This window comes from Salvelinus alpinus, chromosome 2 (genome assembly GCF_045679555.1).
Source record: "Salvelinus alpinus chromosome 2, SLU_Salpinus.1, whole genome shotgun sequence".
Taxonomy (NCBI): Eukaryota; Metazoa; Chordata; class Actinopteri; order Salmoniformes; family Salmonidae; genus Salvelinus; species Salvelinus alpinus.
In genome coordinates, this window is record NC_092087.1 from 40,279,245 (window position 1) to 40,294,341 (window position 15,097).

Here is a 15,097-nt window from a genome sequence, read left to right on the forward strand (position 1 = left end):
ACAGGTCTAAACAAAGACTATTCGACAGATGATTACATAACCCACCAAGTTAGCCAGGTGTGTCTGGGGGTGATTACGGTCATCTATTGTATTTCATGAACATGTGTACATGGTGACCCATCCACAATAATGACCCATCCACTTAGCTAGATGTGGCTGGGAGGTGGTTATAGCATTTCTTTCACATGACCCATCAATTTAGACAACTAATATTTATAAAATATTTATACAATATTTATCTGGACACTTTCTATTTGTGATATTGCTACTATGCAAGTAACCATTTCACTGTACTATTTACATCTTCTGTATCCTGCATCTGACAAATAAACTTTGATTTTATTTCATGTAGTGCGTGTTTACCAGAGACGGTAGTGTGAAGAACAACATGACCTGCACCAAAGTCAGATTAGGATACAGGCCAAGGACTAGATAACGTGTATTTTTGCTTCTACTTTCACCACTTTTAGTCTTGAAATCTTTGGTTGTTTACTACACTACCTTACTCCGTTTAGCGCATGGCCTCACATGTGAATCGTTAAAAAGATGGTTGGGGCTTAAGAGGGTGTGAACGATGCTGAATGGGTGTAGAAGAAGAGCTCTCCAGTAGGTGTACCAAAACATTCAAGGGCCATTTTCTCAAAAGTGGGGTTACAAGTTTAGCAACTTTCAAAGCAGAATTACTTTCCCGTTGTTCCTCAACTGCAGTGTATGATATACCATTTTCTAGCTCTGAGGCTCTACTTTTATCCAATGTCAAAAACACCATTGAAAATGTTGCTACATAGGACCGAATCGAGATGGTCGTGTCCACATCCACAGATGTGGAAAAAGAGGTGTGAATACTTTCTCAAGGCACTGTAGTTAGATTGCTAAAAGCAAAGTCAAATTGATTGCGTGATTGTATAATTGATTCATTAATGCATACATGGCTGTCTCTGAAAAATGGACATCAAACATTTCAAATGTCATGATATTGAACTCAAAAGATCCGTCTGGGTCAAGTGCCATTTTGAAGTGATAACGTTTTGATATCGGGTACCGTGATGGTAGCGAGTATCGTGATACTAAACCTTGTTACCAGTAAATATTCTGGTACCGTGACAACACTAATTCTAAGTGGTACGCTAGTATGGACATTGGAACGTAATTATACCCTCTCTTTCTTCATACAAAGGTTGTTTATTCATAGTCATACACAAATTACTTTATATGTATGTTGAGAAGATGAGGTGTAACATAATCACTACAAGAAGATCATGTGAATAACATTAATTCAGTATGTAGCCAAGAAGACAACAGGCAAGATCAGGTCCTTACCGTCCCGGTGACCCTGACGTCATGGAGACGCCCCCACTCGTCCTCGTGGCTGTCAACCATCATTAGTCCGTCCTCCTCCATCCCCCACTCAGCCTGCAGATCCAGCTGCACCTCCTCCCCCAAGGAGTGCATCCCCACGGCCGGGTAGAGTGCCTCTGGAGACCCTGGGACCACGACCGTGCCCACCTGGACGCAAACACAATGTTACTATGTCCGATGGGTGACAGATAGATGGAGTCTGGACCAGTCCAGGACCATTGAGTACTAGACCCAGTCTAAGACCAAAGCCTTGATCCTGACTGCACACGTGGTCTCACGAGTAAGACTACAAAATTAAGACTCAATCTCTGTGGCCCAATCTGCATTCATGGCATATGGAGGCGTTACATATCATAGAAAATATAAAATACCAGACGAAGGTAGGGTAATCTTTCTCCAATTACAGCAAGATGTTGATTGTATGTTGTAGGCCTACAGGTGTGTGGAAGAGAATAAGACTAGGAGCTTAGCTTACTTCTTTTCCGTTCTTGGTGAAGAGGACTGTTGTTCGTCCATCCTCCAACGACTCTAGGTAGATCCCACAGCCGATACGATCGCCACGGTTACATTTGGGCCCAAATTGCTGTCCAACAGTGTTCCCATTGTACAGCCTGTTGAATGGCAGAGAGGTGAGATGTGAGCGTGCTGGCTGAGCAACAGCTGGCAGACTACTAAAGGAAACACCAACATAAAGTGTCTAGGGGGTTGGCCCACCACGAGCCGCCAGAACAGCTTCAATGTGCCTTGGCATGAATTCTACAAGTATCTGATGTTCTACTAGAGGGACTTGACACCATTCTTCCACAAGAAATCCCATAATTTTGTGTTTTGTTGATGGCAGTGGAAAATGCTGTCTCAGGCCCCATTCCAGAATCTCCCATAAGTGCTCAATTGGGTTGAGATCTAGTGACTGAGACAGAAACACACACACACACACTTTAAACCTCCTATGCTCCTTTGAACCCATCTTTCAATGTCACTGAAATCTCTTCTTCTAGCCATGGTAGCCAAAATAATTGGCAACTGGCATTTTATACATGACCCTAAGCATGGTGGGATGTTTTATTGCTTAATTAACTCAGGAACCATACCTGTGTGGATGCACCTGCTTTCAATATACTTTGTATCCATGATTTGTTTCCTTCCTTTATTTTGGCAACCTTCACCACAGTAGACAAAGTAGTAGAACTGAGACGATAAACCAAAAATTATCGACACCGACCACACCAATCACCTATCGCTGATATTGTCATCACCATAAGTAGCCTATACTAGAGAAATGTGAAGTTTGAAATGAAATAAGTTAGCTAAATGTGTGATTGTTAATGAGACAATTGATAGTTATAACCATAACTAATATTATTAGTAGTTTAAAGGATTTTTTAAAAGTGGTGCACATTAATGTTATAAACGCATCAATTCAAGCAATTTATCGCGATATGGATTTTTGTCTATATTGCCGCCCAGCTCTACCAAGCAGTGTTTCTCAACATAGGTTGAATATTCGTAAATATTAGGCCTATTTCTCTATTCCCTTCTAGAACATACCATTGACATTATCTCTATGCATTCTAAAGCAAACTGATGCTAGAATGTTAAGGTAGGCCTTCATTCAAAACTTTAAAAATAGGAGATTTTAGAGTATGTACGGGATACACATGGTATACGCCGTCCAACGAATTCCTTACTTGCAGGTTCCTTCTCGACAATGCAATAACAATAAGAAACAAGGCAACAGTAAACATTTTGTCCCCCATTAGTTATGCAGAACCCCCACTTGGGCCAATTGAGATATCGCGTGTAACTAACACATTTCAGTTAATTACTATAGCTCCCGGCTTGGACCAATCAGTAAAGATTTGCAAGACGCATCATTCCCCCAAGGTTTCATCTAACTCAGCCCTTCAAACTCGACCCAGTGCTGTCTGAAATATTGCGTGTGACTAACGGACAAATGAACGGACGGACGAAGACCGATCCACAGTCCCTTCCCCGATTTCATCATGGGGGACAATAATAAAAGATAGGAATACAAACATAAAGTAAATGGCTCAGTAGAATAGAATAAGCATGTTAGTATAATACAGGAAGATACAATTTATAGCCCAATATTTACACGTGTTTTGGGGAAGGGAGTTTGGGGAAAGATGTTCAAATTGTGCAGTATTTACCAATCATAATAAGAGTCTGGTAGCTGCAGTTGTGATGCGTGTGTAGCATGAATGTGTGTGTGTGTGTGTGGGTGTGCGTGCATGTTTGCTAAGGTGCGGAGAAGCAGAGCAGGTGGTCAGTCCAGTTCAAGTGTTCAGCAGTCTGATGGCTTGTAGATAAAAACTGTCTCTGAGCCTGTTGATATCAGACCTCATGCTCTGATACCATCTGCCCAACGGTAAGGGAGAAAACAGCTCGTGGCGGGGGTGTGTGGGGTCCTTGATGATGTTGCGGGCCTTCCTCAAGCACCGTTTCGGGTAGATGTCCTGGATTTTTATTTATTTAACTAGGCAAGGCAGTTAAGAACAAATTCTTATTTACAATAATGACCTACCCAGCCAAACCCGGACGACGCTGGGCCAATTGTGCGCCGCCCTATGGGACTCCCAATCACGGTCGGATTTGATGCAGCCTGGATTCGAACCAGCCTCTTGCACTGAGATGCAGTGTCTTAGACCACTGCGCCACTTGGGAGCCCGGGAGCACGGTGGGTGGGAGCAGTGATGTACTGGGCCGTCTCCACCACCCGGAAGAGGGTCTTGCAGTCGTGGACGATGCAATTCCCATACCAGGCCGTGATGCAACCGGTCAGGACGCTCTCGATGCTGCAGAGTTAGTATTTGGAGAGGACTCAGGGTGACATTCCGAATTTCTTCAGCCGCCGTAGGAAGTAGAGATGCTGTTGCACCCTCTTGACAAGACTGGTGGTGTTGTTGGTCCATGACAAGTCCTCGGTGATGTGGACGCCGAGGAACTTAACTGTTAACTCTCTCTACTCCCTCTTAACTCTCTCTACTGTAGTCCCGTTGATGTGGATTGGAGCATGTTCCCTCCTCTGCTTCCTGAAGTCAACAATCAGCTCCTTTGTTTTACTGCCATTGAGGGAGAGGTTGCTGTCCTGGCTCCACAATGCCAGTTCACTTACCTCCTCCCTATAGGCTGACTCGTCATTGTTGGTTATCAGGCCTACAACCGTGGTGTTATCAGCAAACTTGATGATGGAGTTGGTGTCGTGCAAAGCCACGCAGTCGTGGGTGAACAGATATAGCAGAGGCCTGAGGACACACCCCTGGGGGGCCCCTCTGTTAAGAGTCAGTGTGGAGGAGGTGTTGTTGCCAATCCTCACAGCCTTTGGTCTGCCCGTGAGGAAGTCCAGGATCCAGTTGCAGAGGGTGGTGTCCAGCACACACTGAGGATGCGGCCAGGGATGCCATCTGGGTCGGCAGCTTTGTGAGTATTCACTCTTTTGGGAGTTTTCCTCACGTCAGCCTCTGAGAGCAAAAGCACTTGATCATCCGGAGCAGCGAGTCTTCCAAATCGAGGGTAGAATATGTTAAGCTCGTCTGGTAGGGAGGCTTCGATGGGCACCACACAGCTGGATTTGCCTTTGTAGTCTGTGATAGTCTCTTGTTCTTGCCACATGCGTCGCGAATCTGATTTGTCGAACATCAATTAAAGTTAAATTCAATTAACTTACTTGCCATCATCAGCGTGGTAGGCCACTGAGTGCGGGAGCCAGCCAGGCTGATGGTCCAGCTTGTAGTATTGAGGCACCAGGCCAACAGCAATCATCCCCCTCACCCCTGTGTCAACGATGGTCACCTGAAAACATCACAGACCACTTCACTTAAAAACCATAGCATGAGCAAGAGGTCCTAACATGCTCAAAAGTCCTCATTCATATTTCCCTGTGGGGTGGCAGTCAGACAGCTGTTCACGAGCACCTGCAACTACACACTTTCCTACCGACAGCAATTAATTATGACATCATACCTGAGGGCCGCTTGAGTAGAAGGAGTGCAATCAGAACACTGACAGATCCAGAGCACTGAAAAGGGGAAACCATTAAGTTCTTCCCCATGACCTCACTAGCACGGTCCCTGGAATATGCACCAGTCTGTTTCTCTGTATCACATTCTTAATCCCTTTCAGAGCTCCCTAATCCTCAGTCAGACTGGTGTGGGCTGCGTCACAAATGGCACCTATGGGCCCTAGTCAAAAGGTAGTGCACTCTAAAAGGAATAGGGTGCCATTTGGGACATAAAGACACTTGAACTGAGATGGACACAGGTGTGCTGGTGATAGACTGAGGTTACAACTGACTGATAGGTGGTTGGGAAAGCACCCCCTGCCCACTGCTAAACGGTCTAAGCCTCAAAAACCAAACATTTTCATATAAGAACCATGTAACTTGCAGTTACATGATTGATAAATAAAATCTGTGTTTTGGCAATGATCATCCTGAAAACGGGAATATTTCAGTGCATGTGTCAAAGGGTAGGTAAGACAATAATAAAAATAATTTCATGGCTTCAGTCTTCTGTTTCCATAAACAAGGCTGTGTTTAATTCACTCTAAGGTGTGTCCGTTAATGAAAAGCGGGATATGATTTCCCTTCCATTAAAGTTAAAGCAGGCGCGGGCGTTCAGTCAGACACTCATTATGTCTGCCCAGTCAATCCTCCAACGCCATAGTGTGCATCCCAAATGGCACGCTATTCCCCTATATAGTGGACTACTATGGGCACTGGTCAAAAGTAGTGCATTATAAAGGGAATAGGGTGCCATTTGGGACTCACAAATGGACACCAGCAGGACTCCTTCAGGAATCACTCTACTTACCCACTCACTGTCCTGGCATAGCATACAGTAGGCTCAGGAAGCCAACACTAAACACCAGAACCAGACCTCTCCCTATCCCAGAATGTACAGCCAAGTCCTCCTTTCCTGAGCTTTACCAAAACCCAGGATGCTTTTTTACGAGTCTGCTGTCTTTATGATTTAGTCTGGAGGGACTCCTATTAAAAAAGGTACTGGTGAATAACTGGGGAGTTATGTTACACACTGCATACTTTTACACTGGAAAAACGACCATGTTTGATCCATTTGTCAGATCATTTGTTTAAAAAAAAAGAAGGGTCCAAAAATAACAGTTTGGGTTGGTCTGAAAACTATTTTTACTTAAATGTGTCAGCTAAATTTAGCAGCTGTGCAGTTCTCTGAGGGCAGACAGCAGTTAATCTACAGGGTGTGACTGGCGATGGGCTCAGAATTACGATGCTCTTGACTTGAACTGTCAAAAGACTAGCCGATACTACATTAGGCAACAGTGTGGGAACAACAGGGTACAACAGTGTGGGAACACAATAGAGGCAAGAGACATCTTGACTTGACAACTTGTGTAATATGTCTGTCAAATTTGATTAATAGCTTGGTAATGTTAAATAAATGGACCAAAATGAACTACAAGACCACCAATGCCTGAGTCAGGGATACCTAACTAAATCTGTATTAGAGCCTACCTCAAAGTAGCAGTTTCCTTTGGATAACGGCCTTGGAGCCACGTAGCAGCCAACCTCATCCGAGTTCCCTTGGTAACTGTAAAAGAATTTCAGAAATTACTTTATATTAATCGTATCGCAATTTCAAAAGTATTTGAAAGTATGCAACGAACATACAAGCGTATGCTACACAGCATACAGTTGTTCTTTAACTTGTGGATGGTACTGGTCATCCAAGACAGTGAGAGGCTAGGAGGACAGTGTGAAAGAAAGTATGAGTCTAAAAGCAATCAATCTAGGGGCCGTATTCACAAAGCAAGTAGAAAATGAGTCATAAGTGCTGAGAATATACATTTTACTCCTACTCTTATGGGTAAAAATAGAAAACTATGCATGAAGCCTCTTTAGTCCCTCCTAGTCAAAATATATTTAGGAGACCTCATGAGCTGTCCTAACCAGTTAAGAATTACCAGCAGGTGTCTTGATAATAGAAAAATGCAGTGAGTCAGTGGTTCCTGCACCACATGCAATTGCAGTTGTTAAAGTTGCACTATGCAAAAATCGCTCTGCCATTTCCTGGTTGCTAATACTCGAATAGTTCGCCTAATTTCAGTTTATGTCACAAAATAAAAGCTAGTATACCATTATACCATCTAAACCGCTCTGAAATATATTTTCCATAACCAAAAATATTGTTGTTTCAGCTGTTTGAAGCTGGTGTACAAAACCAAAAGTAAAAGACTCAAAAACAAAACTTAAGAATGGGAAGCATAGAAATAGCTCGCATAGAACAGATCTATTCTGCACGCATATACATTTGACAATTGAACGCATCTAGGGCTTTAGCCAGCTGATCCGACACCTTATGCTTGGCTACAGTTACCTCCAAAAATGTATTAAGAAACTGCGGAGCCGGCGCAAGATATGGCTTGGAAAACGTACCTCAATCCAGGGATGAGAAATGTGTAGGGATGAGAAATGTGTAGTGCAGCTGTAAGCAAGTGTAAGGTGTTGGATCTGCTGGCTACTAGTGCTTATGTTAACTTTGAATGTTTTCAATGGAAATGATAGTCCTTTCAAAAGTATACAATGTTGTATGCAACATTATCGTCAAGTGACTTGATACCTACTTTGCAAAAGCAATTTAGAGATGTTAAACGGGATTGCGAGTGTGTTGATATAAAGATAATATTGTTAAAATTCTGCTTTTAACAACCATCAGAATTTGTTAAAATATATATATATATATGCCATATATATTAGGCAATAATTAAGAGTAGGCCTAGGCAAAGTGATCATGTCAGGCGAAAGTGATATCAAACGTTTGACTATTTCAACATTTGATGTACAGTCCCATTCACAGTTGGCGATGCCTCATCGCAAATGGTTATTCCCCATCATTTGCAACAATGTCAATAAGTGTCATCACTATCTTTCCTTTGCGGTACCTCAAACTGCCGTGATTGTGATTACCAGCTGAGATAAACTTTTATGAGTTGATTTTACTCCTGGCTAAGAGTATGTCTGAGCAGTGTCTTAACATCAACCTACTCTGAGCTGGGAGTTTTTAAAGTCTTAAAATAGGTTTTAACAGCATTCCTAGGACGTTTTATGAGATGCTTTGTGGATACGGGCCTAGGACCCAGTACAAACTAACACACCTGAGTCAGCTCATCAAGGACCTGAATCCGGTGTTACTACTTGGCTGCAACAACAGACTTCACTCACAGTGGGCTTGTTTGGCTTCGACTGCCTTGCAGTCACTGACTGCCTGATCTACAATTCACCTTGAATAATAACTACCTATTATTATTTGCAGATCAGACAGCCAATCACAATTTACCCACATTGCACCACAGATGTGATGTTCTCGAACAAGACCACCATGCCTGTGGGTTCCCAGAACCAAGGATAGAGATATTATGATGCATCTGTTCTTTCTCTTTACATTCCTTGGTTCTGTGGACAGGGCCACAGGGTGGCTGTGTTTGAGAATATTAGGGTCGTGATTCATTGTGGGTAAATTGTGTCTGACTGACTGATCTGGGCCCGGTTTCCAAAAAGCATCTTCAGGATAGGTTCATCGTTAGAACCTTCGTAGGAGCATTGTTAAAACTCTGAGCTTATTCCCAAAACCATCGTTATTAACGTTGCACTTGAAATCACTCTTAATCTAACGCCTGCCTCAGACCACTCGTAGAACAGGTAAGTGCGTCGTTAAATGCTTTTTTGCCTACCCGCGGGACTTTATACACAGAAGATCTCCGCTAAACATAGAATCACATGGTGTATCAATCTCTCTTTGACCGCTGACAACTTCAGAACAAAGTTGACAATAAATAAAAAGCTGCCAATGTCTTTGCAGTCCTAGTACCTCTGGTTGGGAATCACTGGCCTAACGTGTGCAATGATGTGCCAAATCGGCGATTTAGAGAATTTTTATTGGTTAAGCATTAGAATAAGCCACCTCAATATTTGCAGCTGTAAGTTGAAATAGGAGCTGATCCGTTTTCAGTATTGTGAATGTTAAGGTAAGATTTGAATGGATAAAGCTGATCCGAGAGCAGCGCTCCCTTCCTTTCGATACTATCAGTATCAACACATACTCCAACAATGCACTTAGCGACCGTTTCTCTGCGTGGTGTTTTTGGAAACGCATTTTACATCTTCTGCCATTGTTGGGAAACCAGGCTCTGACTGTTCCTTCTCTTTACATTCCCTGCCCAGAACCAGGATAGAGGAACAATGTTTTGGCTAGTGTCATTATATATTATTATGTATGAATGTTGCTGTTTATATACTATGTATCTTGATCTTATCTGACTTACCACAACTGATATTCCTTCTGGAAAATAAATGAATTAAATTCAATCCCTCATTCATCATCCTACACTTGACAGTTTTCATCCCCACCTTAGCACGTCTCCGTCTCTCAGCATCCTCTTGAACCGCTCACGGTACCGCACAGCCCCCACCTCGCGAATCTCCCGGATCCTCCGTCTCCAGTTCAGAAAACGGTAATGGAGGTTGATGTCGTCCATCGCTTACCTGATGACAGAAACAGGAACCTTGAGGTGTTGATCCTCTACCCTACTCTCATATACGTTTTTGAAGTGGCAGCTGCATATGAATAGCAGGCTGAATAGTTATGGACTAGGATGTCGGTTTTGCATTTGTTTGGTTCAGTTGGATCGAAATCAAACTAAAAAAATATAAAATGCCCAAAGTAGCTTGTACGAGGATGTCTAATAATAACACATGTAATGTACGGCGTATTACCTAGTTAATACACAATATACCTAGTTAGCTAGCAATTTAAGACACATATCAAATGTTACTAGTCTAGAGCGAACTAGCCAGCTATCTAGCTCCATCTGCCAACACCTACAGGGAAATAAATACTGTTAGCTACTGTAGCCGTAGGTTAACGTTAGCTAGCTATCCACATCAAGCACTTCTCAACCACACACACAGCGAGGAAGAGTTCTGTCCGTACGCAGCACATCCTCTCACACGTCCGGTAACTTTTTGTTTATTTATAAAATACACACTGACTAAAAGTTGCACACCTTATCGTTAAGCTACTGTCTTTCATCTGTGGCCAAATTCCTTGTTGTTTACAAATTTCCCGTACGTGCTCTCCAGCTCCATCAAAACAAATTCTGCTGAGTGCAAATGGCGCGTTCTAATGACATCATGATACCAATAACATTTGTTTCCGGCAATCTATAAAGTACTCTACTGTAGCTGTTTATTTTAGGCTATAGGCTATTTTTCAAATAGCATTATTATCTAAATTGAGTTGGCTACACTTGACAGTGAACATTTGTCTTATATATATATAAATGAAACTTGTGTGTAAGTGAGCAAGACAGAATTTGAGATGACAGTAAAATAATAAAGGAGCCTAATTATGGGGCGGAGCCGTATCTTTTTTTAGAAGGATGAATCCTGAGTTTTGGGGTGGCTTACGTAATTGTTAGGTGTGGAAAGGGAGGGCTTCCATAGCTATCTTTTTTTTTAAATAAGTCTTGATTGTGAAACATTTGAACCGAACAACGTTCGGATCGTGAACTGGGAATACAGAACTGACAGCACATGTTTCTTGCTTTTACATATTCGTTGCCAGATTGGCTTCAGCATTAAACAGCAGTGTTTTCCCCCTTCATTTTTCTAAAATAAGTCATTTTTAAAGAGGTGGTCCTCCTACAAAATTCTTCACTAGTCCATTATCATGACACACACACACACACACACAGAGAGAGAGGAATGCATTTCCTGTCATGGAAGAATTAATCATGTTTGGCTTAGTCAGCCAAAGTCCCCTATGTTAAGTGGCACTCTGGCACCCTCTCCGTCAATGTCTCTCTGATCAAAGTCTGAACGTGCACTTTTACGTCATCAAGCTACTCTTTTGTGTTCATTATTTGTTATTTTAAGCTAAGCCATGGCAACTGCAAATGCAAACATTTCATTTAATGGGGTCATTAAACTTTGGATGTGAGTGACTAATGCCTTGATTAGAATTCCTTTGGTGTTTGACTGTACATTCCAAAGTTCCAAAGACGGTAGCCCACATTTTAAACAGCTCAGGTGTTCAGTCGTAAAGTACAGTAAAGGAATAGGATTTAGACCAGTGCCTGATGCAACGGTTTAACAAGATTGCTGTTGGAACCTGTCCAAATTCATTATCAGGCTTCTTCATCAATAACCATCAAAGCACAGGTGAAGTATGTACAAGGGTTATTCTCCGTTTGTATACACAGAAGAGAACACTTAATCAAACATATATGTTTTCTATAAACAAATGTTCTCATCACCAGCCTGTCATTTTACATGTGTCAGTAATGCTTACTTGTAAAACACAGAAATCAAATGTATTCCCGGTGGAAAAACAATAATGCTGAATATGAAACAGCAATAATGACACATTCATGATGGGGTTACGGCTAACCCTATTTCACCAACAGGCACTGGTAAAGGAAAGGTGTGTGTGTGTCAGAGACAAGGGGAAGTGGGGGTGTGCTCAGCAATCTGGAAATGAGAAAGGAGACTAATATTCCTCTCTCCCTCTTTCCTTCCCCCTCCCTCTCCTTCCACCTTTTGGCTCTTTAAAAGCCGCTGTCCGTGGTGTCTGTCTGCTTCATTATCGCTCTGTTGTAGCTGGAGGGGATTCCTATCCACTCTGCCTCGCGTCTCCCAGCCAACAACTGGAACTGAGCTGAATAAGAACAAATCTCAGACAACAGCCTACCTGACATTGAAACAAATAGGAACCTCCTGGACTATTACTTAACTTTTGTTGGTGGACCACGTGTATTTTGAGGGAAACATGCTTCTGTACCCTGACCTTCTGGCCCTGCTCTTCCTCCAGCTTGCCCTCTCCAGCCCATGGACACTAGCCTCCCGGCTGCCTCCTCTCAGAGGAAGGAGTCCCTCCAGTAAGGGCTTACAGGGGGCTAGGGCCCCCAACCAGAGGCAACAGTCTGGGGAGCTCAGCACCACCGTCCTGTTCCTGGGGGAGCCCTGTGGGGTCTACACCCTGAGCTGTGCCCGAGGACTCCGCTGCGCCCCACCACTGGGAGACCCCAGCCCCCTCCAGGCCCTTCTGCAGGGCAGGGGAGTCTGCGGCAACGCCAGTGAACCCAGCCCTTCTGAGAGTCCCCAGCCCAAAGGTAAGACACCTACTACAGCACAGAGGGAGACGTCACTCAGTTACATCTGGTGGGGTGGAGGAGGGGGTACTGTAAACTATAACTAAAATCAATGCTAAATTGAACTTTTGTAGATAGTTCACTTGACCTAGTTATGGGCTGTATAACAAGGGCCCAGAGTTTATCCTTGTCAGGATATGGACATGACGCCAGCGCTGTATATCATAGATAAATAAATAAATGTTGTTCTGATGACTTTGTTGTGATAAGAAAGGTCCCAATTGTGAGATTGTATTGGCCTGTGGAAGTGGAAAATGTGTAGCTTCATCAGAAGTAAGAAATACAGCTAGGACGTAATGGAGCACACAATTGGCACTGACAGTAGTTTACATTGGTGACAGAGCCAAGATCAGTATGCAGTGCTCCAAACTAAGCCACAAGACTTAGGATTTCTTTCAAATAAATCTATGCTCAGACTCCACCAGGAATTAATTTGTTTTGTGTATGGGAAATGTTCTTCTCTTAAATAATCCCAATTATGTCATGTTAACCTCAAATCACCAGCAGCTGGTAATTTTACTCTACAACCTGTTAATGCCAATCTGTGAACATGATATGTGACTCCACCTACTGGTTTGTCTCTGCCACTGCATTCATCAGATATTTCAGTAATCAGTTACTGTGGTAATGTAATCCATTACTATGCTAAAGCTGTTGTCATGTATTTTTTTCCAGCAACACACCCGACACTGACTGAAAACCTGGAGAAGGTAAAATCCTTTACTTAAGACATTTCATAATTCATGTTGTACTTCTAAATGTGTGGAGGATTGTGTTGAGCGATATAATTGAAAGATAATAAAACATGCACCTGAAATAGTGGCGGGGGTTTTAATAATGAAAACCTGCTCTCTCTCCGTCTCTCTCTCCTCTCTCCAGGCTCCGTGTCGTAGGCTGCTGAACACTGTACTTAAAGGTCTTGAGCCCATGGTCTTCCAGTCAGACCGTGGCGATATCTATATGCCCAACTGTGACAAGCGTGGTTTCTTCAGAAAGAAACAGGTAGGTTTAGAAGCAGACTGGTTTATGCATGTATAGCAGAGGTGGTTCGCCAAACTATGCTTGCATGATGAGTAACCTTGCCTAAGTAGGAGTTCAGTGGACCAACTCAATCTTGAGTTGCAGGCTGGACTCGATAGTCAATGCCTGGTCAGAAATGTTTGTGTGTATGTGTTTGAGTGTCGTTGTTGTGTCCTATACAAAACTGCACATCTCTAATAGGCTTTATCTCTGTGTGGCAGTGTCGGTCGTCTCGGGGCATGCACCGCGGTCACTGCTGGTGTGTGAATGAGAGTGGCATGCCAACATCATCACACACAAGTCCAGAGGGCACCCTGATCTGTGACAATGTATGAGAGGGCACTGCCCAGTCCAACACACCCTGAAGTCTGGAATATTGACCAATGGGTGAGGATCAAGAGGAAAAGCAAGATGAGGAGAAAAGAGAGGGATAGAAGAACAGAAGAGCTGCCCAAAGTGCTGGACACTAAATGGCCAATACATGCACAATTCACCCATCTATATCCCAAATGGCACCCTTTGTAGGGAATAGGGTGCCATTTCAGATGCATTCCCTACTACACTACTACCTACAAGCACATTTTTCCAATTGCATTTCTCGGGCAGGTCATTCGCTTTATTTATCCCTGTATGTTTGGTCTCACAGCGCTCTCTAGTGATGAGTTGTGATACAGTTCAAACCAGAGATTATTTACTAAATAGGCTTCACCTGAGTTTAGACTGGATAGGTATGGAATTATTGCACTTTTTAGTTTCAACATCTGTACTCTGTGTTATAAATATGCAGAGTTGTGAGTTAATTTTATAACCTAACTCAAAGTGGGTAGACCTGTAGTAGACTACATCCCCAATCCCATTCACCCGCTGCGTCCCATGACAGTCTAGGCCAAGGTACTCAACTCTTACGCCACGAGGTCGACAGCCTGCTGGTTTTCTGTTCTACCTGATAATGAATTGCACACACCTGGTGTCCCAGGTCTAAATCAATCCTTGATTATAGGGGGACAATTAAAAAATGCAGTGGAACTTGCTTCGAAGTCCAGAGTTGAGTTTGAGGGGTCTAGACCTAGTGATGAGGATTGTCTCTGATGATGTTACCACTGTCGCTCTTATAGTTCTGAAACTATGCACTTAAATCTGACATTCTGATGTTCAAACTCCAGGACCAAGAACAACTGGAGCACCTCCAACCTTTTTACTGACATTATAGCTGAGCAGACATGTTTTTAGAGTATAAGATATAGTCTTTTTATATACATATATAAATTAAAACCTGATGTATTATTTAATTATCAGTATGTATTTTTTATAACAAATTGTACATTTTATTTAAGTGTTTTTTTGTCTTCTATTGGGCATGACAAAACATTGTATTTTGTACTGTACCTGCTGAACATTATATTTTATTGATGTAATTATTTATGTTGACAATCTTTTATACTTAAGTAAATCTGACATTTTATCAATAAAAGCCTGTGAGTGGAAACACACTGGAAGCAAATTTATGTTGATG

The 15,097-nt window shown here is 42.7% G+C and overlaps 2 protein-coding genes across 3 annotated transcripts in view; one reads left to right on the forward strand and one right to left on the reverse strand.

Moving 5' to 3' along the window:
- Positions 1 to 10,551, reverse strand: part of LOC139561087 (SPRY domain-containing protein 3-like) — a 50,923-nt gene extending 40,372 nt beyond the window's left edge. For both annotated transcript variants that reach the window (XM_071377943.1, XM_071377933.1), the window contains exons 1-6: positions 10,420 to 10,551; positions 9,764 to 9,898; positions 6,872 to 6,947; positions 5,048 to 5,172; positions 1,835 to 1,970; positions 1,321 to 1,506 (exon numbers count right to left, since the gene is read on the reverse strand). In XM_071377943.1, coding sequence (XP_071234044.1) covers positions 1,321 to 1,506; positions 1,835 to 1,970; positions 5,048 to 5,172; positions 6,872 to 6,947; positions 9,764 to 9,891 — 651 coding nt within the window. In that variant the 5' untranslated portion in view covers positions 9,892 to 9,898; positions 10,420 to 10,551. The remainder of the gene's footprint in view (positions 1 to 1,320; positions 1,507 to 1,834; positions 1,971 to 5,047; positions 5,173 to 6,871; positions 6,948 to 9,763; positions 9,899 to 10,419) is intronic.
- A 1,342-nt stretch (positions 10,552 to 11,893) lies between these two features.
- Positions 11,894 to 15,064, forward strand: LOC139561099 (insulin-like growth factor-binding protein 6). The gene is made up of 4 exons (XM_071377952.1): positions 11,894 to 12,525; positions 13,240 to 13,274; positions 13,444 to 13,566; positions 13,806 to 15,064. Exons 1-4 carry the CDS (start codon positions 12,183 to 12,185, stop codon positions 13,917 to 13,919), a joined length of 615 nt encoding a protein of 204 aa, XP_071234053.1. The 5' UTR covers positions 11,894 to 12,182; the 3' UTR covers positions 13,920 to 15,064.
- The last annotated feature ends 33 nt before the right edge of the window (positions 15,065 to 15,097 follow it).